This window comes from Momordica charantia (assembly GCF_013281855.1).
Source record: "Momordica charantia cultivar OHB3-1 chromosome 6 unlocalized genomic scaffold, Mcharantia_2.0 BLBB01000006.1, whole genome shotgun sequence".
Lineage (NCBI taxonomy): Eukaryota > Viridiplantae > Streptophyta > Magnoliopsida > Cucurbitales > Cucurbitaceae > Momordica > Momordica charantia.
The window spans coordinates 25515351-25533049 of record NW_028275164.1 but is presented as its reverse complement, the minus strand read 5'-3'; the positions used below and the strand labels follow the sequence as shown (position 1 = coordinate 25533049).

Genomic DNA, 17699 nt, shown 5'->3' with positions numbered 1-17699 from the left:
ACTGTTACTTGGTACGGTTAGAAGGAAGGCCAAGAAGGGCTTTGCTTTGGCAGGTGAAGAAACAGTTAACAGGGAAAAAGTCTTATTAAAGAGCTCCTTAGGAGTTTTTAAAACGATATATCGGTTTATAGAAAATAATATATCAAATTATAAATAAAGTTGCTAGAAGTACTTGCTTAACAAAAATAGAGGGGACGGGTTACCTACTCCAAACGGTGTAAGTGAACCATTTTACGAATGAATGGGGGAAGCCAATGGAAAGATTTGATTTTGACCTATGGGTTCTATTTTTAAAATTTAAAATGTTTCAATTACATTTATTGAGCTTTTGATTTAAAATCTAGTCAGATGTGTTACTAACAACATGATTCAGAATTAAGTACAATTTAATTGGTTAAGATATTATCGATTAAAAGGTCAAGATTTGAATATTTTTTAGATAACAAAAATCAAATAATCCTAATTTTTTTAGTGAAATTCTCAATTTGGGGTTTTTTTTCTATCTTTTTTGAGTTCTCAATTTTACTTTTTAAAGCATAAAAAATTCTCAATTGGGTCATGTTAACAAAAAAGTTTAATGTACATGAAATTATTGTTTTATTAATATATTTGGACATGTAAATATGCTTACTTAGTAAACTCAACTCATGCATCAACAAATTTAATTTGATTGACTCATCGACGAAATACATTTTTAAACTGGCACATCTACCTATTGAAATATGTTAACAAAACAGTAACTGGATAGCATATTAACTTTCATCAATTAATTAAAAAATAAATAAAAAAGTTGGTTATACGTAAGCTACTTTAATATCAAAAGATATCAACAATATATCTAAATATATCGCTTATATATTTATTTAATGTGACTAGAAGACATGCTAGTAAATTTTAAATAAATTTGAATTCTCACATTTAAATTTGCCGTACTATATTTTGTTTTAAAAGAATCTAAGGGTTGAAGTAACTTTTTTGGAATTATTCTCTATAATTGGTTTATTAGTTACTACTCCCTCTATAATGCACAAACCGTAGAATTTGAATAAGTACTTCTGTTGGTTTTGGGTTGGAAGTAAAATAAAATCCAAAATCCAATCTCCAAACTTTGTGGAGTGTAGTGGAGGGAACCAGAGGGGAACTATATATTTGATTTTTGGCAATGGAAGAAGAAGAGAAGGATGCCATTTTTCTTAATTGTGGCGGGAAAATGTCGTAAGAGTCCCTCCTCTTCCACACCCATTTCCCATTTACTATCCCTCCTTTCTCTCTCTCCTTTATCAAATCCCCAAAATAAACCTCTATTTCTCTCTCTATCAATCAACTCTTCTTCTGCTCCAATTTGATCCCCCTTCACGGTTCCTCTATTTTCTGGGTCTCTCAACTGTGAATGAGGTATTTTTTTTTCCCTTTTTTCTGTAAGTTTGGTGGATACACGCCTTTTGTTCTAGGGCATTTGCCCAGCGGTGTTTCTGCAAATTTTTGTTGATGGGTTCTTGAGTGTGACTTCTATTTTTCTGGTTGTTTGATTTTTCAGATTCGGATCCTGAAAATTGGTGTCGACTATCGGAAGTGGAGTGTTGGAAGGATACTGTATAGTTTGATTTCGAATGGCGGAAGTTTTCGATGATGAAACCGAACAGACGATTTCTATTCAGGAGTATCTGAAGGAAGTTGAGGAACAGGAGCTGGTCTCTCTCTCTCTCTCTCTGTCCTTCTCTCTTTTTTTGAATTAGGGTGTACGAGTATTGGTTGGTTTTCCAAGAATTTAGCGATGTAATGGCCTGCAAACGTTCTGGGTTTTCTATAATTAGGGTTCGTGGCGTGTAATTCTTGAAAATATTCGTTTGTGTGCGCGAGTAGTGAGAGTATGAATTAGGAACTCAGTTACAACTGTAATCAAAACATCTTAATCTCGACTGTCCTAAAATTTTCGTTTAGCGGAGGTCATCCTGACTTTCTACAGAGAATATCACTTTACTATCTTTTGTTCTTGTTTCTGTATCTTCTTTGTGGGTGCATGGGATCTGATTATTGTTTTTTATTATAAAGGAAGCGGATTTAGTTTTGGGAGGTGACGAAGGGAAAGAATGTACTTACAGCAAGGGCTATATGAAGAGACAAGCCATTTTCTCATGTCTAACTTGTACCCCTGATGGAAATGCTGGAGTTTGCACAGCATGTAGCTTGTCATGCCATGATGGGCACGAGGTATACATGTTTTGAAAAAGAACTCTCTTTATTATTTGCAGTGATTTAAGTTTCTTTTGTCCAACGTTTGCTGCTGTTGTGCCAAGCTATAGACCGTGTCTCTGATTGCTTTTGAGCAGTATAATTTGTAAAGTATGGAACATATATTTTGTCACCATATTTTACTGAGTCTTTTTTGACACACCAAGTTTTTGGAGAAGATCCAGCCTGCTGTATGTGGCTCTGAAGAAGCGTTTAGTGGATTTTTCATGTTTAAACTCTAGGTTATTGCGTTATGAACATAACGTTTTGTTATTGATTGTTATTCCCAAGTTGCATAAATGAATATCAATAATTTATTTAAATTGTATGACTTCATTCCAATGATGTTAATTTCTCTCCGAGGACTTTGCTTACTAACCCTTCTTATCTTATCATGGGTATTGTTTTCTTGGGAAAGATTGTGGAACTATGGACCAAAAGGAACTTCAGGTGCGACTGTGGAAATTCAAAATTTGGAGATTTCTTCTGCAAGCTGACCTCAAACAAAGCTGTAGAAAATGCCAACAATTCGTATAATCATAATTTTAAAGGATCATATTGCATATGCAATCGCCCTTATCCTGATCCAGATGTTGAAGAGCAGGTGGAGATGATTCAGTGCTGTTTGTGTGAGGATTGGTTCCATGAGGAACATCTTGGTCTCAATTCCATAGATGAGGTGTGTTAGCATGAAAACCTTCCGTGGGTTTTCAGTTCTTGTCTTGTTTCTCCATTTTTGTTGTTGATAATCACTAGAACAGTCTCCTCGAGATGGATAATTAAGCAAGATCTGCAAGTGATAATCTGTTGAATGTGAAGCTGAGTAAATTTTTATCCTCACAAGAAAATTACCTTGCCTTTTCTCTGTGATGATGGAACTTTCTTACCGGTGGATTTAAAATTCCTACTTGTTGATTGTTATTTAACTGCATCGATTATCTATCTATCACTTGTTCTGCAGATTCCAAGGGATGAAGAAGGAGTGCCCCAGTATGAGGATTTCATATGCAAGGCATGTTCTGCAGTTTGTTCTTTTCTCTGTCAATATCCTTCGTCTATTTGGGCAGTGGGAAGGCACCCTGATATTTCCTTGGACGTTAGCGTGAAGAATGATGTTCCAGAACAGACCCTTTCAGTTTGTACGTCTGTAAAGCATGATAATGATGGTAATCCCGATGATTCTGCTAACGCAGACCTTACAGTAGCTCCAGAAGAATCTGCTGGAAAAGATAGCTTTCTTAGTGAACTTCCTGAGAATAATTCTTGTTCTAATGAAACTATTAACGAAGTCGATCAAACTGCTAGTTGTGTGCTTGGAACTTCTCAGTCCTCTGCTTCCGTGGTTGTAGAAAACAAGCCAATGTTTCTTTCAAAGAACTGGAGGGGTGCTTTGTGCAGATGTGAGAAATGCATCAACAACTACAAGCTGAAGAATATTAGTTTTCTGCTAGATGAAGAGGACTCCATTGCCGAGTATGAGAAAATAGCAAAGCAGAAGAGGGAAGAGAAGTTACAGCAACAAGAGGGTGCTGAGTTGAAGATGTTTGATAACCTTGGCCATGTAGAGAAAATTGAGATTCTAAGTGGCATCGCGGATATGAAGGACGAGATTCGTACATTTCTGGTATTCTCTCAGTCACTCGTTTTCACATATACAATGAAGAACCATATCAATGCATGGTTGCATGTTCTTCGTATTTTGCATGGTTATATGTCTTTTCTTCTTTGCAGGAATCGTTCGACTCGTCAAAGCCTATTACATCTGCTGATATACACCAGGTTTTCGAGAACTTAGCTAAAAAGAGGCGTCGTACTGAATGAGGTTTTCTTAGGATTGTCAGTATATTTCATGCATCTATAAAGGAAAGTAGTCTACAGTTGGTCTAGGATTTCTCAAGTAGGCTGAATACACATCTTGGGCTGCTTTCTTTAGATTTCTATGGTGTTAACGATGGGACTTGATTTTCTTTGAGATCTAGATTATGCTTTTCAGAAAAAAAAGACTTGTTTTGGTAACCATGTTAAACTACAGGAGGTGCCGGCCCCGGTGGTCTAAGTTGTAAAGTTTCAGACCCTGTTTCTAATATAAGACCCTGTTTCTAATATATTATGCTAGACTCAGATTTCTGATGAATTGTTCTCCTGACTCTCTACATGTGACATCTTTTCCTTGTTACATTGGATTTTATTTGTATCAAGTAATTGCCATAATACCCCAATGTCTTCGCTCCTTAGTTAACCTACTAATGGTGTGTTTGGGAATGTAATTACTTTTGTCACTGTCAAAATTAAACAATTGATTTTAGGAAACTTCAAATTGATTTTTAAGGTATCTACCATTGAAAAATCAATTATACTTATTTTTTTTTGAAATTGATATTTGAGATGGAGATAAACTCATGCATTGATTCTTCAAATGAGGAATAGGTCCACGATTTTTAATGGCGAGGGTCTTGCTCTTCCTATTTAGCCCAAAACTAATTTTAACGTTTGTTATTATACTCCCAAAGTAAATGTTAGTCTAACATAACACATTTTACATATTCTAAGTTAAGAGCTTGGTTTGATGACTAATATTTTCATTATACTACAAAAGTATTCACAAAATTCATGATTTTTAAACTTATTTATGAGAGTTGAATCATGTTTATTTATCCATTTAAGAAAATGATTTTTTTTTTTTAATTTCGCAACTTTCATAGGAAAATCTATCAACATTGATCTGATCCATATTTTAGTTTTGGCGTTAATATTTATATGATATATAAAATCAGTGTCCGCGTTGATATTTAGATCCTTCTAAGAAAGCAATAAGAGTGTTGTATGGGAATTTGAAAAGCTTAAAGCCCATTTAGTAACATTTTTTTCCTCATCTCTTTTCCTCCTTTAGAAAAGAAAAACAAAATTGCAACATCTTACTTGCATATATAAACATCTTCATTATTAGCCTTCTCAAGAATGGAGCTCTTTCCTACAATCCAGCAATTGGAGCTCTTTTCTTCACATTTTCCATTATTTTTCTTGTAAAAGACTACAATCCAAACCCATCATACTACACAATGATATTTGACAGCTGCTTATTCAACACAACCATTTCATGAGTTCTTCACATTATTCTTTGAGATACCCTCTGATTTCCCAAATTATTTCAAGGTACTGAGAAAGGACCGGACAGAAGAAAGGAAAATTTCCATCCATGGGTTGCAGGAGATGAAAGTGATCCTCCACAACAAAGGATAATAAGATTCTACATTCAGAAATCAATCGACCTAATTACTAAATCTGCATTCTTCTTAGACTTCATTATGAGCTCGGCGTTGGGTCGGTCGTTGTACTCTATCTGTTGTATGAATATAATAGGTTAGGGACATGCTTATCAGGGAGCAGTCAAGTGCATACAGAGAAGGAAAACATGTGCTCTATCAGTTAAAAGGAACTTACACGCCATTTGGCGACATCGAGAGGTTTTCCTGCAATTGATCATGCATGAAACAGTAGTATAGCATATGTTAATATGAACATTAGTTTTTTCTTCAACTTCAACAAATGTTGATGAGAAGGATAAGGTGGAAAAGTCCACCAAACATAAAAATTGACCAGACAAGTCTAAAGTCCAGCCAGAAACCATACCTGTTGAAATATGTCTTTTAAGAACTCGTTGCATTGATTTGTTGATATCTATCTCAATAAACCTGGACAACCAGTACCGTTCAATTAATCAGAATGCAAATGGAACAAACAGTTTCATCATCTTCTTTGTTTACAAGCTTGATATACAGGTAGTTTTGCAAACCAACGTCCAATGGGTGGGGGGGGGGGGGGGGGGGGTGGTGGTGGGTGGTGTGTGCTGTTACCATTCTCACTGGGTATTTTAGAAGTAGAACAGTTCAGGAAAGACAGGCACCAGAACAAGCACGTTGATGGAATTAAGAGGTAAGACATAAAAAGCCCCATGACTTCTTAAGCCTGTATTTCTCGGTTAACAAGGTCTAAAATATCATTATTGGCTTAATAAATGTTAAAAGATTCTAATCTAAGATATTAAGCTACTTATTGCATGGACTTGGATAATGTACGAACCGTATATGATTCATTTTCTATTTATTCGCAAGACTTCTTTTGTTTTTAACTTTTTTGTTTTTTCTTTTCTTGGAAAAAGTTTACTTGTACCTTTAGGCCAAGATCAGTGAGTCAATTTTAATTTTATAAAATTAAATCTTGAACTTACCTTTAACTTAATTGAGTTTCTTTTTCTTTGTGAAGATGTGTGACTAGTTGCAGGTTAATTTGCGGCTGGACAAAGGTATCTTTGTAGTTACTAATTCTTCTAATTGTGCTGGTTGTTTTTATCGGGTTCGGGAATTTTGGTGTAGAGTTTGATGCCTTTTCATTTGTTTAATATTGTGGCTAGGTTTGAGTATTTTTGTGATTGGGTCAAGTACAAACTTTTTTTTTTTTTTTGACATACCTATTGATGTGAGAATTCAAGTTGAATGAGACTTCATGATAAATACACACTCACATACAGATGTAAACACGTGTGATTGATGAGCATAAGACCATGCACAAATGGTTAGGTAAGAGATGCGGACCTTATGTCTAAACTAAATCCTAATAGAGGTGACCAATAATACTTGGTGACATAAGTAGGCTTTGCCAGTTGCCACTACAAATAACTTTTAGCTCTAAAACCATGCTAAGAGAACTGTCACGTAATTGGAAGGTATACTTTCCATTTTCCAACTCAAAAAGTTGTTTCAAGGTGGTCGAGCTGAACTAGTTTTCAAGACAGGATAAATTCTTAAAGAATCATTGTAGGATAAGATGAGGGTTCAATTATTGCTAATACTTTGTGCCCGACCTACCAGGTTCGACTGAGAGATTTGCAAATAAATATGTAATAAATAACCACAATTCACTTTACGGCTAAGTGCCCTCGAGTCCGTTCTCATCTTTATCTTAAGCTTTAAAGAAACAAGTATTATTTAGCCTTTTAAACTCACGAACCATTAGACCATACCAATTACCAAGGAAAGAAAAAGTAAATTTCATCCCCAAATGAAAAGGTAGTAGTAAAATTTAATTTACTGACAATTTTGTTACCAACTAATAGAAGCCTAAGGTAATATGTACTTGCCATTTCTCATCGAATATGGATGAGATCTCTTTCCAAACCCCATCATCCAGTAATAAATAATTTCCTTCTACTATAACGACCTTATGCCTGAAAGTGAGAGAATATAATTATATAAATATACTTTGTAAATATAACGAAATAAAACCATTTTCAGAGTCAGTTTTTTTTTTTTTTACCATTTTCAGAGTCAGGACAAAACGAAAATTGCATCTCAAAATCAAAGAAAGGTCGAGCTGTCAGGGTAGCAAAAGAAGGATATAAACAATGAAGCAAACGATCCATGAAGGTTTTTCAAAATAATATCACATGATTTTGCAGAAATCGGACTGATTAAATCTTCATTTTGATACAAGTTTTCAACCACTTTAACAAATTAGTTGAGGTTTGTATCAGCTCTCCACCTTAGTCCATTTATCTTTTATTGGATTGTAATAGCTTTTCCTAGTTTATGTTGGGTGTATCCAAAATAATTTCCATTGGTTACAATCATGTCAGACAGGGTAATGCTTGCGATCCGCCAAGTTATTAGCAAAGATTGACTAAATACACTAGTATCCACGTAAAAAGGAATAAATCACTTACTGAAGGCTCACAAAGATATCATCCTCAACTGGATCACCGACACCATGATCAAATGATGGTGCATAAACTGATCCCTGGAGAAACCATGATTTCAAATTGTAACAAAAAGAAAACAATTGAAGACGAAGACATCTATACTACATTAAAAAGGTAGGAGGTAGGAAAAACATTTTTGGACACGTTTGTCCTTTACTAAATATTATTACAAATATTAAATTAATTATTAATTATTAATTATCCATACTATAAATGCATGAAATATAAAAGGTTAGAATGCAAAAAGTTTTCCAACAGCATAAAATTAATTTTTTCTTTAATTAAAATTCATACTAGAATTTCAAGAGTTTTAGAATTTGAAAGGCTTTTGTAACGTTTTATCCTCTACTACTATAAAAATAGGCTTTCTTCTACATGTTTTTCACAAGTTTCAATACTTTTTTATTCTTAGTTACTTCAAACATCTCTCAAAGATGATTCAATCATGAAAACATCTCAAGATATTTGTGACATATTCATCAAGTTGCAAGGGAGACATATGTTGAATGTACATATCTCGAATACTAGGTTTGTGACATTACTATTCCACAATTTTACAAAGTTGAATAATAGTATATGTCAAGCAATCTTCAAGAATGAACATATTTACTCTAAAAGATGAGTGTATAGTAAGTATTTGGATTTTTTTTTTGTTACTATTGTTATTTTTCTAATTAGTGTGTTTTTTATTTGGAGTGTTTCTTTTTTTTAGCAATTTTATTTAGTTTAGGATTTGGATTTTTCTTTTTGTTACTAATGTTTTTTTATTGTTCAGTGTACTTTTTTTATTTGGAATGTTTTTTTTTTTGAGCAATTTTATTTAGAATATTTGTTTAAAATATAGATAATTACAAGCTCATGTTCTTATTGTTGAAAAAAAAAACAATTATAGAAGTCTTATTGTTGAAAAAAAAAACAATCATCGAAGTCGATACATAAAAAAATGTTTAATTAATAAATTAATTATAAACAATAATTTGTATAGAATCTTAAAAGGTGAAATATAAACTTTTGGTCATTTTATTTTCTAATAATATAATTTGAAGAATTTTTCTTTAATAATTTTAATTATAATATAAAATTAAATCAATAAAATAATTTATATTTAGTTAAAAAATTCAACATATATAACAAAATGTCAGCTCTAAACAAATATTTAATAAACAAACAAAATATTAAAAAAATAAAATAAAGAACCCATATATTAGGTTGAAATAATTTAAAAATAAAAATATTAAAATATCTATTTACTTTTTTATTAATATATAATTTTTTCCTTTACTTTTAATTTATTTATTTACAAAATATATCATTAACAATTAATTATAAATAGTAAATTAGCTGTCAATAATAATAAATATATATAAAAATTAATCTTAATTATTTTTAAAAATAATTATACTTAAAATATTTTACGTGAAATCATATAAAATTTAAGTTACCTTATAATTAAAAAAAAAATTACGTGCATTGCACGTGGTAATACACTAGTCTTACTAAAGCATGGAAGCTCAAACAGAACAGAAAATTAGGGATACGAAGAAAAAGCTCTTTTTGATGCAGAAGTAGTTCGTGATGATTGCAACTCCACAATATTGAACTTCAACATATCAATAACATTCTTAAATCCTCAGTAACTAAATTACCTGATTCCTTAGTGTCTTGAGGCATGTCAATAGTAGCTGAGGATTAAATGTCCAAGGAGCTGATTCATCGATTAGAAATCAACCCCCTGATGCTTGCAAGGGATGAAATCAACAAATAATTTAACTAGAGATCTCACCTCCCCGTCTTGCATGTGCTTCTTCTGGATTCTGTTGAGATGAGAACACATCTTACAGTTAGCAGTAAGTAAACCACCATACGTAACAGATAAGATATACTTGTGGATCTGAGCTCGAAGCTTGGTGCGCATGACATCGACAAAAGCATGTAGGTAGCATCTTGTATTGAATATAGAGATAACATCATAGTAATACAACATGAAAAGCTTATTAAAAAGATTTAGATCAAAAAGACCACCCATCGGATGGTAAGATGTATCATTTGTAGTGCAAGAACTGGCAACATAAAATACTTGAATATTACCCTAATAAACCAATGACAGCCTCTACAGGAAAAAGAAGTGCTGTAGTATGCTGAATAAAGTCCTACTAAGATCATGAATAATTAAAAGATACAGTCACAGATAGCAGAATTTTACTGAAAAATGATAAAAGATGGCTGGAATGGCCTGCAGGCAGAAAGCGCCCATTTCAAAAGTAACAAGATTCGAAATTACTTTCCATGTACTCAATATCTCAAGAAAATGGAACTGAATACCAAAAAAAGAAGGAAAAAAAAATCTCCTCATGAAATCTATCTTCCTATAAGTCAAATCAATCTGATGGTTTGTGCATTAATGTGAAAATTATTAAAACAAGAAAGGCAGTGTGAACACTGAAAATCAACAAATACAAACTCACCTCCATTGCATCAAGCTGAGAACGATAAAGATGGAAACCATCCATAGGGAGAACGGCAGCAACATCGGCAGGTTCTACCCGAGAATCCATTGAAGAAGCTTTCTGGGGCCATAACATATTGATACGCCGCACAACCTCAGAAGCTATAGTGGTTTTGCCAGAACCAGGAGGACCAGCCAACCCTACAATATGCCTGTATCATCACATAAATACGAAAAAAAAGGTGAATAATAGGCAGGATTGGCAAAAGTATCAAATATACTAAGGAAAATTGAAAGAGGGAAAAGAAAGGCAACTAGGATTCATGAAATTTATAGGAAAACAAGCTGCCTTATTCACTGCACTCGAATATAAATGGACGTCTTTTCTTTATATAAGTATAATAAGACATTCTCAATTTAAGTCTCATATAGTGATATAATATAACATCAGTTGCCATTTATGCTATCGACAATACCCCCAGGGCCATTCATGTTTAAGCAACTAAAGCAATAAAACCAAGTGACATGTTTTAGACGAAAGATGACAAAATTGGAAGCCTTATTGGGGATTCAAGGTAATAGCCATGCTTTGTAATAACAGAAGATCACCATTGAAATCCTACAGAGAAGATTTTCTCATCGTCTATCAAAATAACGGCTCTGGTTGGAGTAATAAGATTTTAATGTTTTTTATGGAGCAATAAAATGAACAATGCTAATAATGTGCAATTTAGTTGACATGCAATGATGAATTTTCTTTAAAAAGTATTGACTATCTATTGTGCTGCCCCCACCCCCTATTTATTATTTTTTTTTTTTTGACATCTGTGGGTGTCCGACCAGCTTGTGTCGATTAATCTCACGGGACAACCGACCCTACTACATTTGGTTGCCAAGATAGCTCGTAGGATATTAAATCTTGGTAAGTGGCCACCATGGTTTGGACCATTCCCTCTAAGCTTTTTGTTATTTACATTGGCCCTTATTGATCACTAGGCCACACCATGATGGTTGCCCCCACCCCCTATTTTAACGGTCTTGAAAGGTTTGACTTACTTAAGATTGGGATCTGAAGCTGCTGCTGCTGTTGGAAGAATACGTTTAGCTAAATCATCATATATGTCATCTATACACCTTGAGAGATAATTGAAAGAACGTCAAAATGGACACAAGAGAAGTAGCAACAGAAAAATGATTAATTATGGTAAAATATAGATTATTATGTGTCAAATGCTGAAATCATTCTATTCAATCATGTGTAGAATGCAGCTTTAAAGCATTTACATTAAAATGATCGTTAACCATGCAAGAAACCAATAACAGTAATTTTGCCCATTGATCCTCATAACCAAAGAATTTGTTATCGAAATGATGAAATGCTGGAAGGCTGCCGCATACTTATTTGTAAGACCAAAGCCCAGAGGCATCCCTCAACTATCATGAAATCTATATTTAAAAATAAGATGCATAATTCATCCTCTGCAATTGCACAAAAATATTCTTTTTTTTCCCCCAATATAATTGAGCATTCGTCTCCAATACTTCTAGGTTAAATTGCTTAGAATTCCTTTAACGTTTAATCTAAAAAGAAAAAAAGAAAATTGATGCAGGATGGAAGGTTTCTAAGATATTAAAAGCAGCATCCTCAAGTCTGCAAGTTAAATATCCCTTCCTAGAGTCAACAATAAAAATTGAATTTTCCTCTTATTGAAGTCCTATTTTTCTTTCACACTTTTAACGCCCGGAATATCAATTGAAATAGAAATATAGCATATTTAAATATGGTGTGTAGCGTACCTGCCCTCTACAACAGAAAATTCTCTCTTTTGACTGCAAAAAAACTGGAAAAAGGGAAGAGCCAACAGTGACATTTCAGAGCTCATATAAAAAGAACTGAACAATGAACATAACTATTTGAGACAGATAGAGAGAAAGGAAGAGAATGTACCGTGACACACTTATTCTTCCTACACAAACCTCTAGTCTGACCATAGAACAGTGGTCGATATTTATAGGCTGAATTGAATGACAGAAAGTTATGATCTCTGGTTACACGTTTTTCCTTTCTGAAAGACAGCAATTCTGCAGATAAATGTATTTCTGAAATGAAAATACAACAAGACGTTTCAGTTGACTACTATTGAGAAAAATGATGAGCAAAAGAATTTTCTGCTAGAGAGCAGGAATGCTCAAATCCTTTACGCAATTACACGATTACATCAACACGATCGATTTGAGGATAAAATTTAACAGGCAAAAGTATTAAGGCACGAGTGCGAAAGCGATGAAATCATCTGGAACTCCTCTATTCTACTAGCTCTAACGCAATTAGTTTTCTCAATAAGTACCATTAGTATTGTCGGACGAAAGAAAACTAGTGAAGAAGAAGAACAGATATGCATTATCCAAAGAAGAAAAACGATTACAGACCTGTTGGGGCAGCCGGAGATAGGGAAGCTTCCATGGCGGAATCAGGAAGAAGAGGAGAATGGCAAGTGCATGAAATTGTTCAAATCAAAATTAAGAACTTCATGGAAACTGATCAGTTGGAGAAATAGTGGAATAAACAAATGCTCGAAGCACCAAACACTCCTCAAATATTGACCGTAACCATGGAAATCCAGTTCTGAATCTCTGATCGAAGCCAGAGCTGACGGATCGGGTCAACCGAACCGTTAAATGTGGAACCAGTTAACACCGCACCGGTCGAGAAAAAGGAGACGTGTCGCTCTAGAAACAGCATGATCTGGCAACCAATCATACTGGACTTTAATGGGCCTGGTTTTTGGGCTTCTCATATGTTCATCAGAAGTAAATTGGGCCTCATACAAGTTTTCATTTTTTTTACCTTATTTTTTTTGGAACTATCCCATGTAAATAAAGATGCAAACATTGTGGTATGTAGAGTGAAAATTGGTAGTTGCTGGTTCTATATCATTTACCTCCTTGGTTGGAGGCCTTTTGCAAAACTTGGTTGGCCTTGTTTTAATATATTTTCCTTTTTCAAAATTTTAAATGAATGACATTAAAACATTCGTTTAAAATTGTAACTATAATTTTTTTCGATGTCGTGTGGCTTATATTAGTAGACCTCTATAATCGAAATTTGTTGTGTGGATTGAACAATACTGTTACCAGCATAGAGCTCAAACGTAAGTGGTACTTCAAGGTCTAAAGTACTTGCCATTGTGTCATCCCAAGAGATAAATTGTGATTGTAATTTCAACTTTTCAATAGTGATCATTTTGATCCACATTTGTAAAATTTTTACACAAATTATATATAATCAAAACCTTTCAAAATATAAAGTTATATCTATATTTCAAAAAATATATTGAGTATAATTTTAGGTTGAAATTATGATTAAAAAAAGAGATAAAAATGAAAATAACGAAGGAAAACGACCACTTTTAAAAGTACAAGGACAAAAATAGTATTTTACCTCATTTTTACCATGTTAGTATGATTTTGTTTATTCTTTTGTATAGGTATCCATCCTAGATTTAAGCATATTTTCACTATTCACAAGCACATTTATTCTACAATATTTAAAATTAAGCAATTGAGTAAAACATTTTATATTTTAAGTAGGAGACCACCCATAATTTAAATCTATATGACTTCAAAGGGATCTTTTAAAACTAAGGGCACATGTTAGTAGGTCCAATATTTGATCAAAACCCCAAGATGAAGTTTTCTTTTAATTATTATTTTTTATATAAAAGGAAAAAAAAAAAAAAAAGACCATCCCACCCACATGAAAATCTGCCACCAAGCTACCCCACAATCCCCCAAAGTCCAAAGATACAATACGCCGTCGTTTCCCTTTCCCCTAAACAAAAGCATGGGTCTTTCAAATAATTGGAATACCACCCATTTGCTAATTAATTTAAATTTCAAAAGAAGAAAAAAGAAAGTAAAACCTTTTTTCTTCCTTTAAATCTGACCCTAGAATCATAGTACCATCATGATTAAATGATCTCACACACAGCCAAATCCTCCAATGCTTGACTGGCCCAATGATATAATTAAAGTGTAAAGAGCACTTAACTTGGCTCATATGTGACAACCAGAATTAAATTTCAAAAACTATATATTATACACATAAAATAAAGTTAACTATTCGATAATATCCATTACCATATGATATTCTCCAAAAAAAAAAAAAAAAGAAACTATAAATTACTATTATTATATTTGTTGTTAATATATTCCTCCCCACTAGCTAGCTAGCTTCTTGCTTTTTGTCTACCTACCATCTACCATTATATTTTATAATTAATTTCTTGACTAAGATTTTCTCTCTAGGTTTTTTTTTTCTTTTGGGATTTGACTGATTTTATCTAAGGCGTTGTTTAGATCAAAAACGAGTTTTGGGTCTGTGGAGACCATGATCTCGGCGGCGGACCAGAGGCGGGCCGCTTCCGCCGGGCTGCCGCCGAGTTTCGACGGCGACGCTTCGTTGCAGTCAGCGAAGTACTTTCCGGTGACGTCGCGCAGCCTCGGGCTCGTCGCCACGTAGCATGTCGTTGCCGCCGCCTGTGGAAGACGAACGTCAGAACCGCCTCTGTCAGTCTATTTATTATAGCCTTTTTCTGCTTTTCTCGGGAAACAAACAGAAAACGAAATTTTGGAACCATAGAAAAAAAGTTTTTGCCCTTTTTTTTCTTTTTAATTAAATTGCAGTACCTGAGGGATTGTCTTCAACAGCTTGGAAGCCATAAAGAACACCAAATCTGCCAAAAAAAAAAAGTTAAATTCTCAATTTTCGTATTCAGATTACGGTAAAGAAAAAAAGGGAAATTAATTAAAGAAGATTCATACCTGTGATGAAGCCTTCACGATCTCTGGTGAGTCGAGTTCTGACAATTCCTGGATGAACGCAGTTTACAGTAACGTTGGCTTCCATTTGCTAAATCAATCAAGGGAAAAAAGAAAGTAGCAACAAATTAGTCCATGTTTAAACTTCCAAAAAGCTAGCCATATAATTTTACGAATCATACAATAAATATAAATTCAACTCTTATCTTTTCTCCAGCGTTATTATAATGATAATTATTTTTTATGTAGCATAGCAGTGTCTTAGCTAATTGGAATTAAGATTTAGGATTGAATTAAAGAAAAAGAAAAAAATAAGTAAAATTTTCAAGTGGTAAAAAAAATTTAACTAAAACTAAGCTCAAACTCGAAGTAGACCAAATTAAAACTGAGTCCAAATAATCATGATTAAAACGAAAATTAAGATTTGAAAGAAAATTTAAAATAGAGAAAACAAACACCAACGTTTTAGTTAAAGAGTAGTTATTAGATAATATTATAATGGAGAGGAAGGTTCGTTGATTCACCTTCAATCTGCGAGCAAGTTCCTGGGTGTGCAGAACGTTAGCGAGCTTGGAGAGCGCGTAAGCACGTGTCGCATCGTAATTCCTGCACGTTAAATAAAATATTACAATAATACTCCCCTCCCCTGGTCAAACTCTAATTTTACTGTTTCATTTTTCTTTTCTTCTTATTTTATTTTATACCGACCTTCCGTTGCGGCTAATCTGGGCGAGATATTTGATGATGTCGCCAGAAAACCAGCCGTGGATGCTCGACGACACGTTCACTATCCGGCCCTCAACCCCCGTCGCTTTCGCCGTCTCCGCCATCTTATTCACCAACAGTTTGGTCAACAGAAAATGACCTGAAATTCAACCCCCTTTTTTTGTTTTTTAACAACTTCAGAAGATTGATTATATTTTTAAAAATTAATAATAAATTACCGAGGTAGTTGGTGGCGAAGGTCATCTCGAACCCGTCCTCGGAAATTGCATGATCGTGCGAGAACTTCCCGGCGTTGTTTCTAGAAGGAGGAAAAAAACCATAAAATTAATTATGGAAATTAAATTAGAGAGGAAGTTGAGAATAAGGAGTAATAATAGTACATGAGGAGGTTGAGAGGGAGATTGAGAGAGTGGAAGTGGGCGACGAAATTAGCGACGGACGCGAGGGAGCTCAAATCGAGAGGCATGATTATGATTTGGGAATGGGAGGAGGATTGGGATTCGGAGAGGATCCGGGCCTTGGCTTCGTGGGCGGCCTTGAGGTTGCGGGAGGGGAGGATGAGGCGGGCGCCTGCCTTGGCGAGAACCCGGGCGGTCTCGGCTCCAATGCCGGAGGTGGCGCCAGTGATGATGGCGGTGATGGGGAGGTGGAGGCCGAGCGTGACTTGGTCGGCGGTGGATTTGGAGCCGTAGCCGGAGGGGCCGCTGGAGCCGCCCAGGTACTTGAACGTTTCCAGCATCGAATCGAATCTGGGTGTGGGATCGACGGGAAAGAAAACAACAAGTACAGAAGAAAGAGAGACTGGAAAAGGGGGGGCAGTGGGGGGTTTTGGTTTGGGTTCTAATTGTCAGAAATTGCAGGCCACGCCGCTCTTCATCTGTCGCCTTCACAACCAGAGAGAGAGAGAAGCTTGGTGTGCGGTGCGGCAATGGAGGTGAGCCTGTGACTGGAACAGGAGAGGGAGAGAGAGAGAGAGAAGCGGTTAATTAAGGCAAGCCATGGCTTCGGGTATGGACCAGAATTTATAATGGGGGAAGGGAGAGAAAGAAGGCGGATAACATATTTGTCATTTCAGTCGAATGGGGGATCAGATGGCCAATTAGCACCTTCCATTCATTTATTACAATTTTCTGCACTTTGTCTCGGTTAAAATATCTTTAATAAAAAAAATTCTCAATTTACTCCTTCTTGAACCAAAAAAAAAAAAATGGTTTGATTCACGACAGCTAACTGAATGTATATATTTCAAATCAAAATATTATCGGTTTGATCTCACACTCTTACATTTATATTAAAAAAAGTTGATTGGTCATTAATCTATTGTTCTATTGGTACGTTGGAACATAGGAACATGATATTAGATACATGGAATCTAAACATCCGTTTTCAAAATTCAAATCACTTGTAAACAAAAACCAAAATTTCCAAGTAGATGTTTAAGTGCGTGTATCCAAATATGTTATTGAAATAATAATTTGGCAACTATTTGTTGACAAACAAAAAAAGTACTCAATTGAAAACTTTCAACATATTAAGTATAGAATTGAGAATTTCAAAAGATTAAGGACTAAATTAAATCATTTTAATATTTAGTCTATATAGGTTTAGTCCTTACTTTCGTGGGTGTGTCTAACACATCTCTAAACCTTAGTTTTAATAGGTCCTGAATTTTCAATTATGTGTCTAATAGTTTTTCGAGCTTTACAAACTGTCTAGTAC

At 34.4% G+C, this 17699-nt stretch overlaps 3 protein-coding genes across 6 annotated transcripts; 1 reads left to right on the top strand and 2 right to left on the bottom strand.

Moving 5' to 3' along the window:
* The first annotated feature begins 1094 nt into the window (after positions 1-1094).
* LOC111015345 (PHD finger protein-like protein) lies at positions 1095-4366 on the top strand. The gene is made up of 6 exons (XM_022290347.2): positions 1095-1395; positions 1538-1691; positions 2053-2211; positions 2651-2911; positions 3194-3856; positions 3964-4366. The coding sequence occupies exons 2-6, from the start codon at positions 1611-1613 to the stop codon at positions 4051-4053; spliced, it is 1254 nt and encodes a 417-aa protein (XP_022146039.1). The 5' UTR covers positions 1095-1395; positions 1538-1610; the 3' UTR covers positions 4054-4366.
* A 916-nt stretch (positions 4367-5282) lies between these two features.
* On the bottom strand, positions 5283-13136 carry LOC111015348 (P-loop containing nucleoside triphosphate hydrolases superfamily protein). 3 transcript variants are annotated; one of them, XM_022290353.2, is made up of 12 exons: positions 12864-13136; positions 12411-12533; positions 12231-12274; positions 11490-11567; positions 10453-10645; positions 9771-9801; positions 9634-9692; positions 7952-8025; positions 7370-7456; positions 5863-5924; positions 5674-5702; positions 5283-5572 (listed from the first exon to the last, which is right to left on the bottom strand). In XM_022290353.2, the coding sequence occupies exons 2-12, from the start codon at positions 12423-12425 to the stop codon at positions 5486-5488; spliced, it is 759 nt and encodes a 252-aa protein (XP_022146045.1). In that variant the 5' UTR covers positions 12426-12533; positions 12864-13136; the 3' UTR covers positions 5283-5485. The 3 variants fall into 3 exon arrangements, with proteins under 3 accessions (XP_022146045.1, XP_022146043.1, XP_022146044.1); XM_022290351.2 differs by having other exon boundaries at positions 12382-12533; positions 12864-13121; XM_022290352.2 differs by lacking the exon at positions 7370-7456 and having other exon boundaries at positions 12382-12533; positions 12864-13125.
* A 1322-nt stretch (positions 13137-14458) lies between these two features.
* Positions 14459-17064, bottom strand: LOC111015257 (short-chain dehydrogenase TIC 32 A, chloroplastic). 2 transcript variants are annotated; one of them, XM_088125512.1, is made up of 7 exons: positions 16361-17064; positions 16199-16278; positions 15963-16119; positions 15779-15860; positions 15258-15345; positions 15123-15169; positions 14459-15031 (listed from the first exon to the last, which is right to left on the bottom strand). In XM_088125512.1, the coding sequence occupies exons 1-7, from the start codon at positions 16717-16719 to the stop codon at positions 14789-14791; spliced, it is 1056 nt and encodes a 351-aa protein (XP_087981638.1). In that variant the 5' UTR covers positions 16720-17064; the 3' UTR covers positions 14459-14788. The 2 variants fall into 2 exon arrangements, with proteins under 2 accessions (XP_087981638.1, XP_087981637.1); XM_088125511.1 differs by having other exon boundaries at positions 14459-14972; positions 16361-17060.
* Positions 17065-17699: the final 635 nt, after the last annotated feature.